The sequence below is a fragment of the Halichoerus grypus genome, chromosome 11, assembly GCF_964656455.1.
Source record: "Halichoerus grypus chromosome 11, mHalGry1.hap1.1, whole genome shotgun sequence".
Classification (NCBI taxonomy): domain Eukaryota; kingdom Metazoa; phylum Chordata; class Mammalia; order Carnivora; family Phocidae; genus Halichoerus; species Halichoerus grypus.
In genome coordinates this window covers 87,720,246-87,734,661 of record NC_135722.1, presented here as the reverse complement: position 1 = coordinate 87,734,661, position 14,416 = coordinate 87,720,246, and the positions used below count along the sequence as shown (strand labels likewise).

The 14,416-nt window shown below is 35.4% G+C and overlaps 1 protein-coding gene across 7 annotated transcripts in view; it reads right to left on the bottom strand.

Annotated features, from left to right (window-relative positions):
* The window catches only part of ARHGAP32 (Rho GTPase activating protein 32), a 311,464-nt gene that overhangs the window by 28,260 nt on the left and 268,788 nt on the right, over positions 1–14,416 (bottom strand). For all 7 annotated transcript variants that reach the window (XM_078058771.1, XM_078058770.1, XM_078058768.1 and 4 more), the window contains 4 exons: positions 13,305–13,454; positions 7,917–8,019; positions 5,940–6,084; positions 5,425–5,507 (listed from right to left, as the gene is read on the bottom strand). In XM_078058771.1, the coding sequence (XP_077914897.1) occupies positions 5,425–5,507; positions 5,940–6,084; positions 7,917–8,019; positions 13,305–13,454 (481 nt within the window). The remainder of the gene's footprint in view (positions 1–5,424; positions 5,508–5,939; positions 6,085–7,916; positions 8,020–13,304; positions 13,455–14,416) is intronic.

Sequence of the window (14,416 nt, the reverse complement as noted above, 5' to 3'; positions counted from 1 at the left end):
CATATGAGAAATATATACATACATGATATATATACATACATACTCTCCATTATATATATATAAATACACACACACATGCATATACACTCTCTCCATATATATCTCTTCTTACTGATGTCCTCTTAATTCACCCACAATATTAACCAATACTCTCGATTCCCTCTGTAAAATGTACTGATTGGTGTCTAAGGCACTCTAAGTATGTTTGCCTATAGGTTTCTCTCCCTAAACCATTTTGACTAAATATAATTTAAATTTTAAGCAGGTTTACCTAAAGCCAATTTTAAGTGTTTCTCTGTTTATGCAAGATTATTTTAATTCACAATGAAGTTAAATGCTATCACACTTACAAAATATGACTTTTAAAAAAAGAATTTGTTGGGCGCCTGGGTGGCTCAGTTGGTTAAGCGACTGCCTTCGGCTCAGGTCATGGTCCCGGAGTCCTGGGATCGAGTCCCACATCGGGCTCCCGGCTGAGCGGGGAGCCTGCTTCTCCCTCTGACCCTCTCCCCTCTCATGCTGTTTCTCTCTCTCTTTCTCTCAAATAAATAAATAAATAAAATCTTTAAAAAAAAAATAAATAAATAAAAAAAGAATTTGTTTCTTGCTCCTATGAAATCTGTTGAATATTTTGCAGTCTTGATAAAGGTGAGGTGCCAAATGAGGAAGGAACAAATACTGTGACAAACAGAATAATTTAAAACAAAACCTATAATTACCAGTAATATTCTCATAGAGAGAAGAGAGTATATCCATGAGATAAGAGAAGGATGCTATAAAGTAGGAGCATTCAGAGGAACAAGAAAGGGAGTTCTTGGAAATCATTTTCTTTTAAACCAAGAAATGGCCTGGAGGAAATCCATACATGGAAACTGACAAAGAGAAGGTAAGAAATGAAAGAGTTGGTTCAAGAACTACAATAAATCCAGTAAGAGAACAGAGAAAAGGGCTGGGGTTTAAGTTGCAATGAGAACCACCGAGGAAATAATAACAACAAAAATGGAAGTTCCCTGATGGAAAAGGCCCACCAAGTGCCCAAAGCAAAGAAAAAGAACCCACTCCAAGACAAGTCAATGTGAAAACTGAACACTAGGTATGTTCTAAGTGTAAAAGCATCCAGTAAGGATACAGACAAAACAAAATACATCATATTAAGAACTGGCAGACTAGAATCAGATATCACTGTGGCATTTTTGCTTAGAAGACAATGGTGTGATATTACCAAAATTATGGGAAAAAATTATTTACAGACTAAAATTCTATAGTTATCAATCAAATGCAAGAGTAGAATAAGAGCATTTCTGTAACAATGTCTCAAAACATTTACCTCCCTTATAGCTTTCCTCAAGAAGCTACCAAAGATGTCTACTACAAAGCAGGGAGTACACACAAGGGAGGTGACGGCAAGAGATCCCAAAAAGAAGGATCCAACTCGTGCAGGAGGCAATGAAGAGAATTTCTACAATGAGGGGGAAGAGTTGAAAGTGTTGTAGATCTAGAGAGCAATCAGCCTGGACTGAGGGACTGAGTAGTGGGATAAAAGGCTCCAGGAGGGATGTTTTCATGGGACAAAAAAAAGACAGACAGAAAGCTTGTCTGAGAAGTCTGAACACACTGGGAGAACATATGTAGTCAGTCCTGTGAGAGAGTTTCAGGGATAAACTAGTGACGAACAGAAACTTAGCAAGCCAAAAATGGGCAAATGCTCCACAAACACACACAAAGTTCTCCCAGAAAGGAAAGAGAAGTCTAGTATATATTATGTGCAGTTGTAAATCACAGTTACAAAGTTATTACAATATAGACAGTGAATACTAATTTAATTCCAAATGCTGACGTAACCAGACTATGAAGATGAGAGAAGGGGAAAGGTGTGTTTGTGTGGTACTGGGGCGGGTGGGTAAAGAAAGCTAAATTTCATTTACTTAAAAGGAAGGTAAAAATAACATCTAAAAATAAAAAATAAAAAACATAAGCATGTTATTCAGAAACAGAAGCTGAGGAGAAATCAGAAAGGGGAGCTGTGAGGCAGGAAACTTATTTTTCACTAGCAACTATGCAGACCATTTGACTTTTTAAAATGATGTACATATATGTTATATTGGTCTTTTTTTTCTTAATTTAGAGAAAAAAGATATATTTACATGGTACCTCTTGTTAAAACTACCTAGTCAAGAAGTCTTGGCTTAATTCTAACCATCTGTCTTGCTATGCTTTATATTAAAAAAAAATACTAAGGACCAGACTCATTGGCACATTGGATCTCATTTTAACATCAAAAAAAAATCCTTGTAAGAAGGTATTATTAGTATTCTTTTCACAGATACTGAGATTAATGTTTGGAGAGGTCACGAAGGAAGTGATGAAGTTGCAAATTCAAACTCAGATCTATCAAAGCTAATATTCGTTATACTGCATTAGGTTTCTTTTTCTGTAACTTAAGAAAAAGTCTTTTTCCTCCTTAAAATATTCTCCAATAACTGTGTGTTATCAGATTTGTCTCCTCAGCCTTCTTTTTCAGGGTTGAATACCTGAATTTCTTGAGCTTCCTTCACAAAAGCTCTTTTGTGTTGTATTTTTTTCACTCTTCAGTGGGTTCTTAAGAACTTCTTTAAATTCCCCACATTCCTCTTAAGACAGGACACATTAATGGCACAATGAGGCAATGCTAAGTTACCTTCTGGCTCTTGATCATCATGATTTATAGCTATAGTGTGGACTTAAAAAAAATGCTGATTTTTTAAAATTTATTTTAATTTTTTATTGGTTAATCACCATACATTACATCATTAGTTTTGAGAAAGACATGTATCATATGACCTCACTGATATGAGGAATTCTTAATCTCAGGAAACAAACTGAGGGTTGCTGGAGTCGGGGGTGGGGTGGGAGGGATGGGGTGGCTGGGTGATAGACACTGGGGAGGGTATGTGCTATGGTGAGCGCTGTGAATTGTGCAAGACTGTTGAATCATAGATCTGTACCTCTGAAACAAATAATGCAATATATGTTAAGAAAAAAAAAAAAGAAGATAGCAGGGGCGCCTGGGTGGCTCAGATGGTTGGGCGTCTGCCTTCGGCTCAGGTCATGATCCCGGAGACCCGGGATCGAGTCCCGCATCGGGCTCCCTGCTCCTTGGGAGCCTGCTTCTCCCTCTGCCTCTCTCTCTCTCTCTGTCTCTCATGAATAAATAAATAAAATCTTTAAAAAAAAAAAAAAAAAAAAGAAGATAGCAGGAGGGGAAGAATAAAGGGGGGGAAATCGGAGGGGGAGACGAACCATGAGAGATGATGGACTCTGAAAAACAAACTGAGGGTTCTAGTGGGGAGGGGCGTGGGAGAATGGGTTAGCCTGGTGTTGGGTATTAAAGAGGGCATGTTCTGCATGGAGCACTGGGTGTTATGTGCAAACAATGAATCATGGAAAATGCTGATTTTTAATGTTGATTAAAACTTTTAGGGGTGCCTTGCTGGCTCAGTCAGAAGAGTATGTGATGCTTGATCTCAGGATTATGGGTTCAAGCCCCACATTGGATGTAGATATTAGTTAACTAAATTAAAAAAGAATTTTAGTGTTGATTTAGTGCCAAATATATGCTGTTTTATTTTTTATTTTTTTAAATTTTATTATGTTATGTTAGTCACCATACATCATTGGTTTATGATGTAGTGATCCACGATTCATTGTTTTTGTATAACACCCAGTGCTCCATGCAGTACGTGCCCTCCTTAATACCCATCACCAGGCTAACCCATCCCCTCATCCCCCTCCCCTCTAGAACCCTCAGTTTGTTTCTCAGAGTCCATAGTCTCTCATGGTTCATCTCTCCCTCCAATTCCCCCCCCTTCATTTTTCCCTTCCTTCTCCTAATGTCCTCCATGCTATTCCTTATGTTCCACAAATAAGTAAAACTATATGATAATTGACTTTCTCTGCTTGACTTATTTCACTTAGCATAATCTCCTCCAGTCCCATCCATGTTGATGTAAAAGTTGGGTATTCATCCTTTCTGATGGCTGAGTAATATTCCATTGTATATAAGGACCACATCTCCTTTATCCATTCATCTGTTGAAGGGCATCTCGGCTCTTTCCACCGTTTGGCTATTGTGGACATTGCTGCTATGAACATTGGGGTGCATATGGCCCTTCTTTTCACTACATCTGTGTCTTTGGGGTAAATACCCAGGAGTGCAATTGCTGGGTCATAGGGTAGCTCTATTTTTAATTTTCTGAGGCACCTCCACACTGTTTTCCAAAGTGGCTGTACCAACTTGCATTCCCACCAACAGTGTAAGAGGGTTCCCCTTTCTCCACAACCTCTTCAACATTTGTTCTTTCTTGCCTCATCAATTTTTGCCATTCTAACTGGTATAAGGTGGTATTGCAGTGTGGTTTTGATTTGAATTTCCCTGATGGCTAATGATGATGAACATTTTTTCATGTGTCTGTTAGCCATTTGTATGTCTTCTTTGGAGAAGTGTCTGTTCATGTCTTCTGCCCATTTTTTGACTTGATTATTTGTTTTTTGGGTGTTGAGTTTGAGAAGTTTTTTATAGATCATGGATACCAGCCCTTTATCTGTAATGTCATTTGCAAATATAATATATATATATGAACAATGCCATTTTGAAAAAGAAAGCACTAAATTATTTGTGTATTACTAAAACATCTACTGCATTTAATTTTTTTTCAGTAACTGAAATTTTAAAGTTTTACCTTTTGCTTTTTTGCATATCATCATCTATGATTTATACTGTTTTCTTTCTCTCACTAAATGGCAGTCATCTTCAATTTTATTTTGGTCTTCTCAGATATGTGCAAAAATATTTCTGAGAGTCCAAACTAACATACAAATTAAACTGAGTCTTAAAAAGTAGAAACAACAACAAAACCAATGAATAAGAACAAAACCTAAAAAACACCCAAAAAAACAGGTTTATTGATCATCTGAGGGTCTCCTGAGGAAGAATTCTGAGATACCTGTTAGATTTTGTGGTTCTATGTAGTTTGGATACCTTTTGAAAAAGAAAAGAGGGTTGGAAAAAAAGGAATCAAGTAAACTGGAATCCAGTACTGTGTCCATATGTTGGACTCAAGCAATCACAAGTCAATATTCACACTTGTGATCATACATCCCAGTATTTCTCAGTGGCTCAAAAGACAAAGAAAACAACAAAACAGGTTGAATCAACTATTCATTTGTTCATTTATTCGTTCATTAACTCAACATTTACTAAGTGCCTATCGAATGCCAAGCACTGTGCCAGGCCTTGGGATACAATGACAAATAAACATAACGCCTGAACAAATGGAAGTTTACATAGAACTCCATGGAAATTTAGTTAGAAACCTAAAGAAAAAAACCACTCTTCACATCAACTGACTTGTACTTTTGGGTGATATCTTACAACACCTGACTTACCTGTAGTGTGGAGGGGGGAGTTGCTGGATGACATCATGAATTTTTATCAGCCTTTCTTCATCTGTTGCTGCTGAAACAGCATCCTGCAACAATCATAATGTGAAATAAACCAGTAGGCTTTGTTGGTAAAAATGAAAGTTCTTCACTTACAATTCAGTTTTCACTCTACTCTTTGATGCTGAACGACAATGAAACACAGAGTATCAAGAAAGTAAACTTTGTTTCCATACTATGCGGACATTGAAATCTATTAAAAGATAACTTTTTAAAACTTTATGGTAACCAATATTAAAGGTGATAAGATTAGTGGATCAAAGTCAGAAACTAAAAGAAAGAAAATGTGAAAACAGTGAAGACTATGGACTAGCTAGCAACAACTGCTTTTTTGCTGTCTTTAAAGGAGATATTTTAGTCACAGAACTATTTCTTATATGACCAAACCAAATCTTTACATGTTTTGACTAAAATCACAGCAAAACTCCAAAGAGAATTTGATTAAAAGTGACCTTACTCACAGAAAATTTCTCATACAGCTGGTAGGTAAGCAGAGGGTTTGGGAGCTCTCGAAAATATAGCTTACAGAGGGAGCCCACGGAATGGATGTCTTGAACATACGGTTCTTTTGTCAAGTCGGGGACATGTTCAGAGTCAAATTCATGGCTAACAAAGACAAACGAGAGACAAACCAAAATTATTTTATTGAAGAAAAAGGAAATATATGACTTAGGAAGCAAAGTTAATGTTTTAGTCAAATGACTGTATTTCATCTAAGTTATATTTGGACTTCAGCAGTAACTGGATGTCTGTTCATAAGACAAATGTTTTTCTAAGTGGAAATTACAGGCATAGTTCTAATATTAAAATGGACAACGATCTCTGAAATGCATATGGATGAGCAGTTCTTAACACACAGATCTGAAAACAGAACTCCTAATTCTAATGGTTTGAATATCCAGTATTTTGGCAATTCTGCAAACTAGGGCTGAAGGGCAGCTGGTCCATGAGCAACTCTGTACAGAAATCCCTCAGGTACAAGAAGTATAGTTCAGGAATACTTTACTGAAGAAAGGTAAAGGAGCCAGAAATAATATAAAGCAATTTCTAGCTAACCAAATTTTAATAGCCAGCAAAATCATAGTGTAAAGTGAGTGAAATGAAAGTTGTGCTTAGAATACTGAGGCAGGTTAGGCTCATTCTCCAGGAGGTTAATTAATATTAATCTACAGGTATGGGACTACTTATCAACCTAGAGGATTAGTATATGTGGACAATGTGAATATGAGATCTGCTGCAGCTGAAACTAAAGACTGACACTGTCTTTAGCACAAGAATCAATTTAAGTATTTTCCAAACATATACTCCTGAAAATAGAGATGAGCTCTATGGCCAATTAGAATACTAAAATCTGCATGGAATAATGGCAATTACTAGGCACCACAGTGAAAAATAAAGGATAACAACATATTAATCTGAGAGATTAAGCAAAAATAAAATTTCTATTGCTCATATAAAGGAGACCACTATTTTTGTCTCTGAGAAGGGGAGAGGATGTAGAATACATAGCACATACACACTTGAGCATACGCTACAGCACTGGGGCTAAAGGAGATTAGAAGAAGTTTCACCACAGAAATGCAAACAATTATAAGAGAATATTATGAAAAACTATATGCCAACAATTTGGACAATCTGGAAGAAATGGATAAATTCCTGGAAGCATATAAACTACCAAAACTGAAACAGGAAGAAACAGAGAACTTGAACAGACTGATAACCAGGAAAGAAATTGAATCAGTAATCAAAAATCTCCCAACAAAATCCAGGACCAGATGGCTTCAAGGGTAAATTCTACCAACATTTAAAGAAGAGTTAATACTTATTCTTCTCAAACTATTCCAAAAAACAGAAAAGGAAGGAAAACTTCCAAACTCATTCTATGGGGCCAGCATTACCCTGATTCTAAAACCAGATAAAGAATCCACTAAAAAAGAGAACTACAGGCCAATATCCCTGATGAATATAGAAGAAAAAATTCTCAATAAAACACTAGTAAAATGAATCCGACAGGACATTTACCAAAATCATTCACCCTGATCAAGTGGGATTTATTCATGGGTTGCAAGGGTGGTTCAACAGAACGTTTCACTTGTTGATTTTAATTAAGAACTAAGGAATATTTCTATTATAGTGTAAATTTTCATCTCTCATTGTCTTCATGGATTCAAACTTTGAAATTTGCTAAAATCTTCAAATACTGCAATGAGGCAAAATACAAGTACTGAAGAGGTTAGGGGGACATGGTTTTCTGATACAACAGATGAAGAAATGGCATTCAGGGAAACATTTACAGAGAACACGATGGATATTATCTCCTACTTTATCTAAACTGTATTACTGAAAATTATGGTTATCAATGTGACTTATTTTTGAAATCATTTCATGTTAATAAATTATAATAGGAATGAAAAAGAAAATGCCAAATAAGGTTTTACCGTAGTCTCTGGATATTAGAGGCAACGCCAGAGAGACGATATATTCCATCCACAATGCCATATCTCTCAATGAATGCTGTACAGCTCTGAAGAACCTGGGGCACTAAAGAGAATTTTTAAAGACATGGTTAAACCAGGAGTATTCCATCACAACAAAGTCACAAAAAAAATGAAAATGTCTTAGTTTTCACAAGCAAAATAAAATCTGGTAAATTAAAATTATAAGAGGCAGAGATTAATCTACTACAAAAAGTGATGAGGACATATTTAACTTATTTTCACATCTAAACTAGACAACTGGGGGCGCCTGGGTGGCTCAGTCATCAAGCAACTGCCTTCAGCTCAGGTCACGATCCCAGGGTCCTGGGATCAAGCCCCACATCAGGCTCCCTGCTCCACAGGAAGCCTGCTTCTTCCTCTCCCACTCCCCCTGCTTGTGTTCCCTCTCTCGCTCTCTCTCTCTGTCAAATAAATAAATAAAATATTTTTTAAAAAATGTTTTGACTTAATACTATCACCTCCTCAATAAGTAGAAAGAAAAGAAGGGTACTCTTTCTGGTTACTTCATTGAATACCTGACACAAATGGACAGCTATTCTGGGCCTATAGTCTAGAAAAGACTGTTTGAGGTATAAAATTAAAAATTTTTCATAATCACTCAAAACTGTACAGGCTGAAATTTGAACCTATTTGTCTTATAATGCAGACTGATAAATTTACTTCATCAACAGGATTTAGTAATTATGTTCATTTGATAGTGTCAGTTAAAATCCCTGAAAAGAAGGTTGGGAGAACATTATTTGGTCTACAGAAAACTACTACACCAAGGGATGAAACATTCAGATTGGGAAATGAAAAAATTAAAATATTTTAATAAGTTAATTTTAGCTAATGTATTTTACTTATTGCATAAAACACTACTTTATTATAACAGATTTTTCTTGGTTCTCCTGCCTTTTGCTGTTCTTCCTGCATTCTATCTTTTAAATTCTGTCAGATCCTCTAATTTACATTTAAAATTTATACTCCCTAGCTTTGAATTATTTTTTAAATCAACTATATTATCGAGCGTGTAATATGTGCCAAGCTGTTTTTTACAATGGATGCTCTCATTTAATTCTCACAGAAATTTACAGGAAAAGCTCTATCATTACCCCCATTACATATATAGAGAGGAAACTGAATCTTACAAAGTTTTACCTAAGGGCAAGCAGGAAACAATGGCAGAAATGAGATTCTAACTCAAGGAGTCCAAGGAGAAAGCCGATTTTTAACCATTGCAAAATACTGCCTAAAATATAAGGTCCTTCACAGTTGCACTTATTTACTGTTACCATATTTCCATATTTCACAACTCTAGGCCAAATGAAGTCTCATCTTTTGCCATACAAACCAGTCATTTTATAAGTCCCTCAATTTCCTGGTAGAGGAAAAACAATTTCCTCTCCCTGGTCTCTCTTCCTACTATCACCTTCTTATAGAAAAACTCTTGGCTGTTGTTGAAAACTTAACTTAACTATCCCTCTTAAGCAAGCCTTCTTTGAATATCCCCAAGGAGAGGTAGCTGCACTATGTTATAGGTGCCCAAAGAACTATGTCATTTTGAAATATTATTTGCTTGTTTATACAACTATTACCCTTTATTAGTCATGCTTTTAAGGAGCAAAAACATGCTTCATCCATCTTTGTATATTCAATATCCAGGAGCATGTCTTGAAACAATGTACAAAATTAACAAATGAATTAATATATAAGTACCCTTGTGAGCCTGACAAAGTTATATGACCAAGTCAGCAGAGTAGAGAAATCTTATTTTTCATAAGAAACTGTATTCATTTTCAACGGGGTGCTTTCTACCTCTAAAGATGTCCAAGAAGTTTAGTAACAAGAAAGGGACTGCGTGTAGATGGTAGAGATGAAGGGCGGGCAGAGTTGCCAAGTATTTTTTGTGGACTCATTTTGATATTATAAGCAATCTCTATGTCAAATTGATATGCAAAATATAAAATATCTTTATGAACTTGAGTCCTACTTCTAATATTGTTCCATCAATGATAACCTCAGTGCCTTAGGTTTCTATCCTTACAAACTAGATGTAAAACAAATTAGAACCTGGAAAATTTCTATCACCTACTTCAAAGCAAATATATTTAGAGATTATTGGGGTAACTAACATAATGACTTAAAGAAAGGAAGGAAAACAAAGCTTTAATTATTTTTCTTAAAAGATACTTCTCATTATGTATGCTCCAAATTAGCATGCTAACTCACCCTGGTACATAAAGCCTTTCAGAATACAGGGTTTTATTTCTGTATTATCAGGCTCTCGTAGTATGCATTATAGAATCTTCACAAAAATAAGCTACCATCCATTAAAAAGTATAGATAATTTTCTTGGGGCTCTCACAAACATGTGATATTAAATTCATACCTGCTTATATTCTCCCAAACAAGTAGGCAAACTTCAAAAATATGGGGAATTAGTAAGTCTTTCCCTGATGATATGGCTAAGGCTCTGCAAACATAATACTTCATGGAAAACATCTGAATTGTTTCTTTACATTTTATGTTCCCTAGGTAAAAAGACTGAATATCCACATAATCACATAATGGGCCTTTATAAATAAAATTACACAACTGAACAGTGTTATTACTTAGAATTTTTAGAGAGACAAATGAGATAGTTATTTAAAATAGGTAGCAAAACAAAAGAGAAAAGCATAAACTTTCATTTTAAAGAAAAGAGTAGAAACTGAAGAACAGTATCAGAAGATAAAAAGAAAAGATTTGGTTTCTCTTTTCACTAACATATAAGAAAGCAATATAGGAATGCAATACGTTATTAGAAGAAATCCTAGTTAGAAAAGGTATCTTATTAGCCATCTTTCCCCTCCAAACCATCTAACAATCCAGGCAAGTGCACAGTAAACAATGGCCCAGTCAAAATACAGCATTAGAAACCTCCAAACTGGTTCTTCCAGAAGATGATAGGACTTTAAGAATTATTCCCACACTCTCCAATAATACACTTCTGATCCACTTTTATTTAGTATTTATATCATCATGGCAATATAATAAGAAGTACATGTCTAAATTGAAACCGATGACCCTTAAGATTAGAATCATGGCGAAGAAAAGTATGCGGTAAGTAAGTAGGACACGAATTGGTCTTTGGTTTTTCTTGACAGCTGCGGTTTCATTTCTGTCCTTTTCTCACTCACTCACTCACTCACTCATCAATTATTTATTACAACCCTTCTATATGCATGCATTCTGTGATACAGATGAAAGAGTCAACTTCCATTGTCAACGTGGTGGCTTCTGGGCCAGGAGTACATTGGTACAGTATTACTTGTTAGAATGTGCACCATGATTTTTGGTTAGGAAAATATGACTTTCTAAAGGATTAATTTCAGGGGTTATTTGGGCCTTGTTTTTTTTTCCCCAGTGTGTGCTCTGATTATAAAATTTCTGTATATTTACGAGCACCTGGGTGGCCCAGTCGGTTAAGCATCTGCCTTCAGCTCAGGTCATGATCCCAGACCCCTGGGATCGAGTCCCGTATTGGGCTCCCTGTTCAGCAGTGAGGGTTTGCTCCCTCTCCCTCTGCCTCTCCTCCTTGCTTGTGTTCTCTCTCTAATAAATGAATAAAATCTTTTTAAAAATTTTCTATATATTTACAGTAGTACAAACACAGAAATACGTTCAGGCAACAGAGTTTCCTCACTTTGAGTTTTTAAATTTTTGTATTTTGTACCAACTCTAAGTATTTTTTTGTAGAGAACCAAGTTTTCTACAAAGTCTCACTTTTTTGCAATTTCATTTCAAACCTCGTTTTAAGGAAGTTTGGTTTCAAATATGTGCAGCAAATAAAACAAGTCCTATAAAAAAATAAGTGATACCTGAAAACTCTTTGTTCCACTAGAATAAATTTATCATAGTTACGGGATGCATGGACCCTGTAGTTATTAAAATCTATTATTTTTCAGAAAGAAATGATATATTGGCATCTGTCCTCTCCTACCATACTAAGAATGGAAACATACCTGAAACTTCTAAGTACAACTAAAACTTGCTGGCTGAATTGATGTGTGAAAGCTAAAGAGCATGACAGAACAAACTAGAAAACACTCTAGGCTGAACAAAATGAGATACAAAAGAAATAAAAATGAAAAAGAGATAACAAAAAAAAAACCCTAAGATAACAAAAAACATCTGACTCTATAATTAAGGATGCCTAGGTAAATGACAAGTTATCTACAAAAAAGTACTATGTGACAAGATTTTTTAAAAAATCAGTTCTTTAGATAACTGTGATATAATCTTTAAGCAACTCGATTATAAGCATTATGGTTTGTGGTAGCTGACATGCTGTTAAGATCATTCTGAGTAATCCTGGCATCAGAGGTCACTAAAGGAATTTTTTTTAAATGCCTTGTCAGGTTCCTACATGATTTCTTACAACACTTCGTATGGAAGAAACAGGTCAGGCTTGTCACTTGCTCCGACAGGGAGGTGCTCAAAAGTTTAAAAAGCGTTAACAGGATAATCTTTCTACAAAGTTAATTATTCATTAGGAATACAATTCAAAGAATGAGTCATTTAGCAAAACAGTGCTCTGAAATGAGGTTTCATCTTAGAAAAACCTGGTACAGAATCAATTTTATATAGAATAAGGACACTATTTTAAAGCCCAAACTAAAACAGAATATTATAAGGAAGAATGATTATACACATTACATAATTATATCTATCTAGCTATCCATATTTATATCTCCTCTCTCCTCACACTATGTATATACTATATAAATACACCATTCTTCCTTGTGATTATTCTGTTTGCACTTAGACTTTAAAATATTATGTATTATATTTAACTTTTTCCTTTCTTCCTATTCATTCATCCCCTCTATCCATTCATCTAACCACTGAATTCTTGAATCAGATTTTAACTTATAAAGAAATTTAAATTTTTAGCAACAAAAGTTGGGAGACTGGTCTGGGTATTTTATAGTCTCAAACTTTGACTTTTTTTTTCAAAATAGAAATTAAATAATTTACAATAAAATGTGAGAGGAAAACTGGCTGAGAAAGCTGTCTAGACAGATATAAAAATAATGAAGTCTAACAGTGCAGTTGTGCCCTTTGTGGGAAAGTCTTACTCATCCTAGATAGATCACAAGCATCTCTGATGCTAAAATGCATTCTTAAACCTTCTTTATTCTCAGTTATCTCAGAACTCAAATGAGTACGTGAAAAGCTCAATACCGTGCTGCTGAGCTTAAATGGAATAGATATTGCTTGTGTAATCTGCTTCAAAATGGATTCTAGAAAATCAATATGGAGAGGTCAAAACTGAAATTATGAGATTATAAATTTTATTTTTACCTTCAAAACCAGAATTCAGAAGGTGCTCCCCCAGGTCACAACCAAACACCCTCTCTTTCAAAATCCCCCGCTGCTTCAGCTTCTGTTTTGTTGGACGAGACTTCATGAATGTGCGTAAGAAAGTAATGAGCTTGCCGTGCTTTTTAGACACTAAAAAATAATAATAAAGAGGAAACACCTTAGTTGTGGCAAGAAGTTACATTTTTACTTCGTGTGAAAAAACAACAGAGATCTCAACAGGCTCACTGCAAAATAACCTATTACAAATACACTTTATATTCTGTAGGAAATTTTCAGCAGAGGTTTAGGCAACAGTAGCTTTATAAATAACTTCATAATTTTACATCTTCTTCTCACCAACTTGTGATCTTACTTGATGCGATTGTCAGCAAATTTAAGTATTATCATCTGTGATCTATAAATCAAGGTTGGTAAACCAGCCACCTTCCCAATGCATACCCAAGGATGACTTGGGATTATGACTGGGACCCAAGTTATACTCTACCACATTGCTTTGGAAATCTTTATAATAAGTAAGACCTAAAGTGGTGTAAATGTGGTTTACATTTCTAGTCAATTTCTAGAATATTTTACATGGTGGTTAGAATTTTTAAAGTATTTGTAATCTGGAAAGAAAAACTGAAAAAAGAAACAACTCCCGGTGGCGCCTGGGTGGCTCAGTCGTTGAACGTCTGCCTTTGGCTCAGGTCATGATCCCAGGGTCCTGGGATCAAGCCCCACATCGGGCTCCCTGCTCCGCGGGAAGCCTGCTTCTCCCTCTCCCACTCGCCCTGCTTGTGTTCCCTCTCTCGCTGTGTCTCTCTCTGTGTCAAATAAATAAACAAAATCTTAAAAAAAAAAAAAAAAAGAAACAACTCCCTCTTTCTCATTTTATAAAGAGGACAATCCCATTAAGATATAGAACACACCTGTCAAACTAATAGCTATATAAAACACACATACATATAAAAAACATTAGATCTTCTATTAACATAATTCTATAGTATACTAATATATCACCTTAATTCCTTCGTAGATAAAGGCAAGAAATAAGTACATTAATACACAGTAAAATATTCCCACTGATGGATATATTTAGAAAGACAACAGCA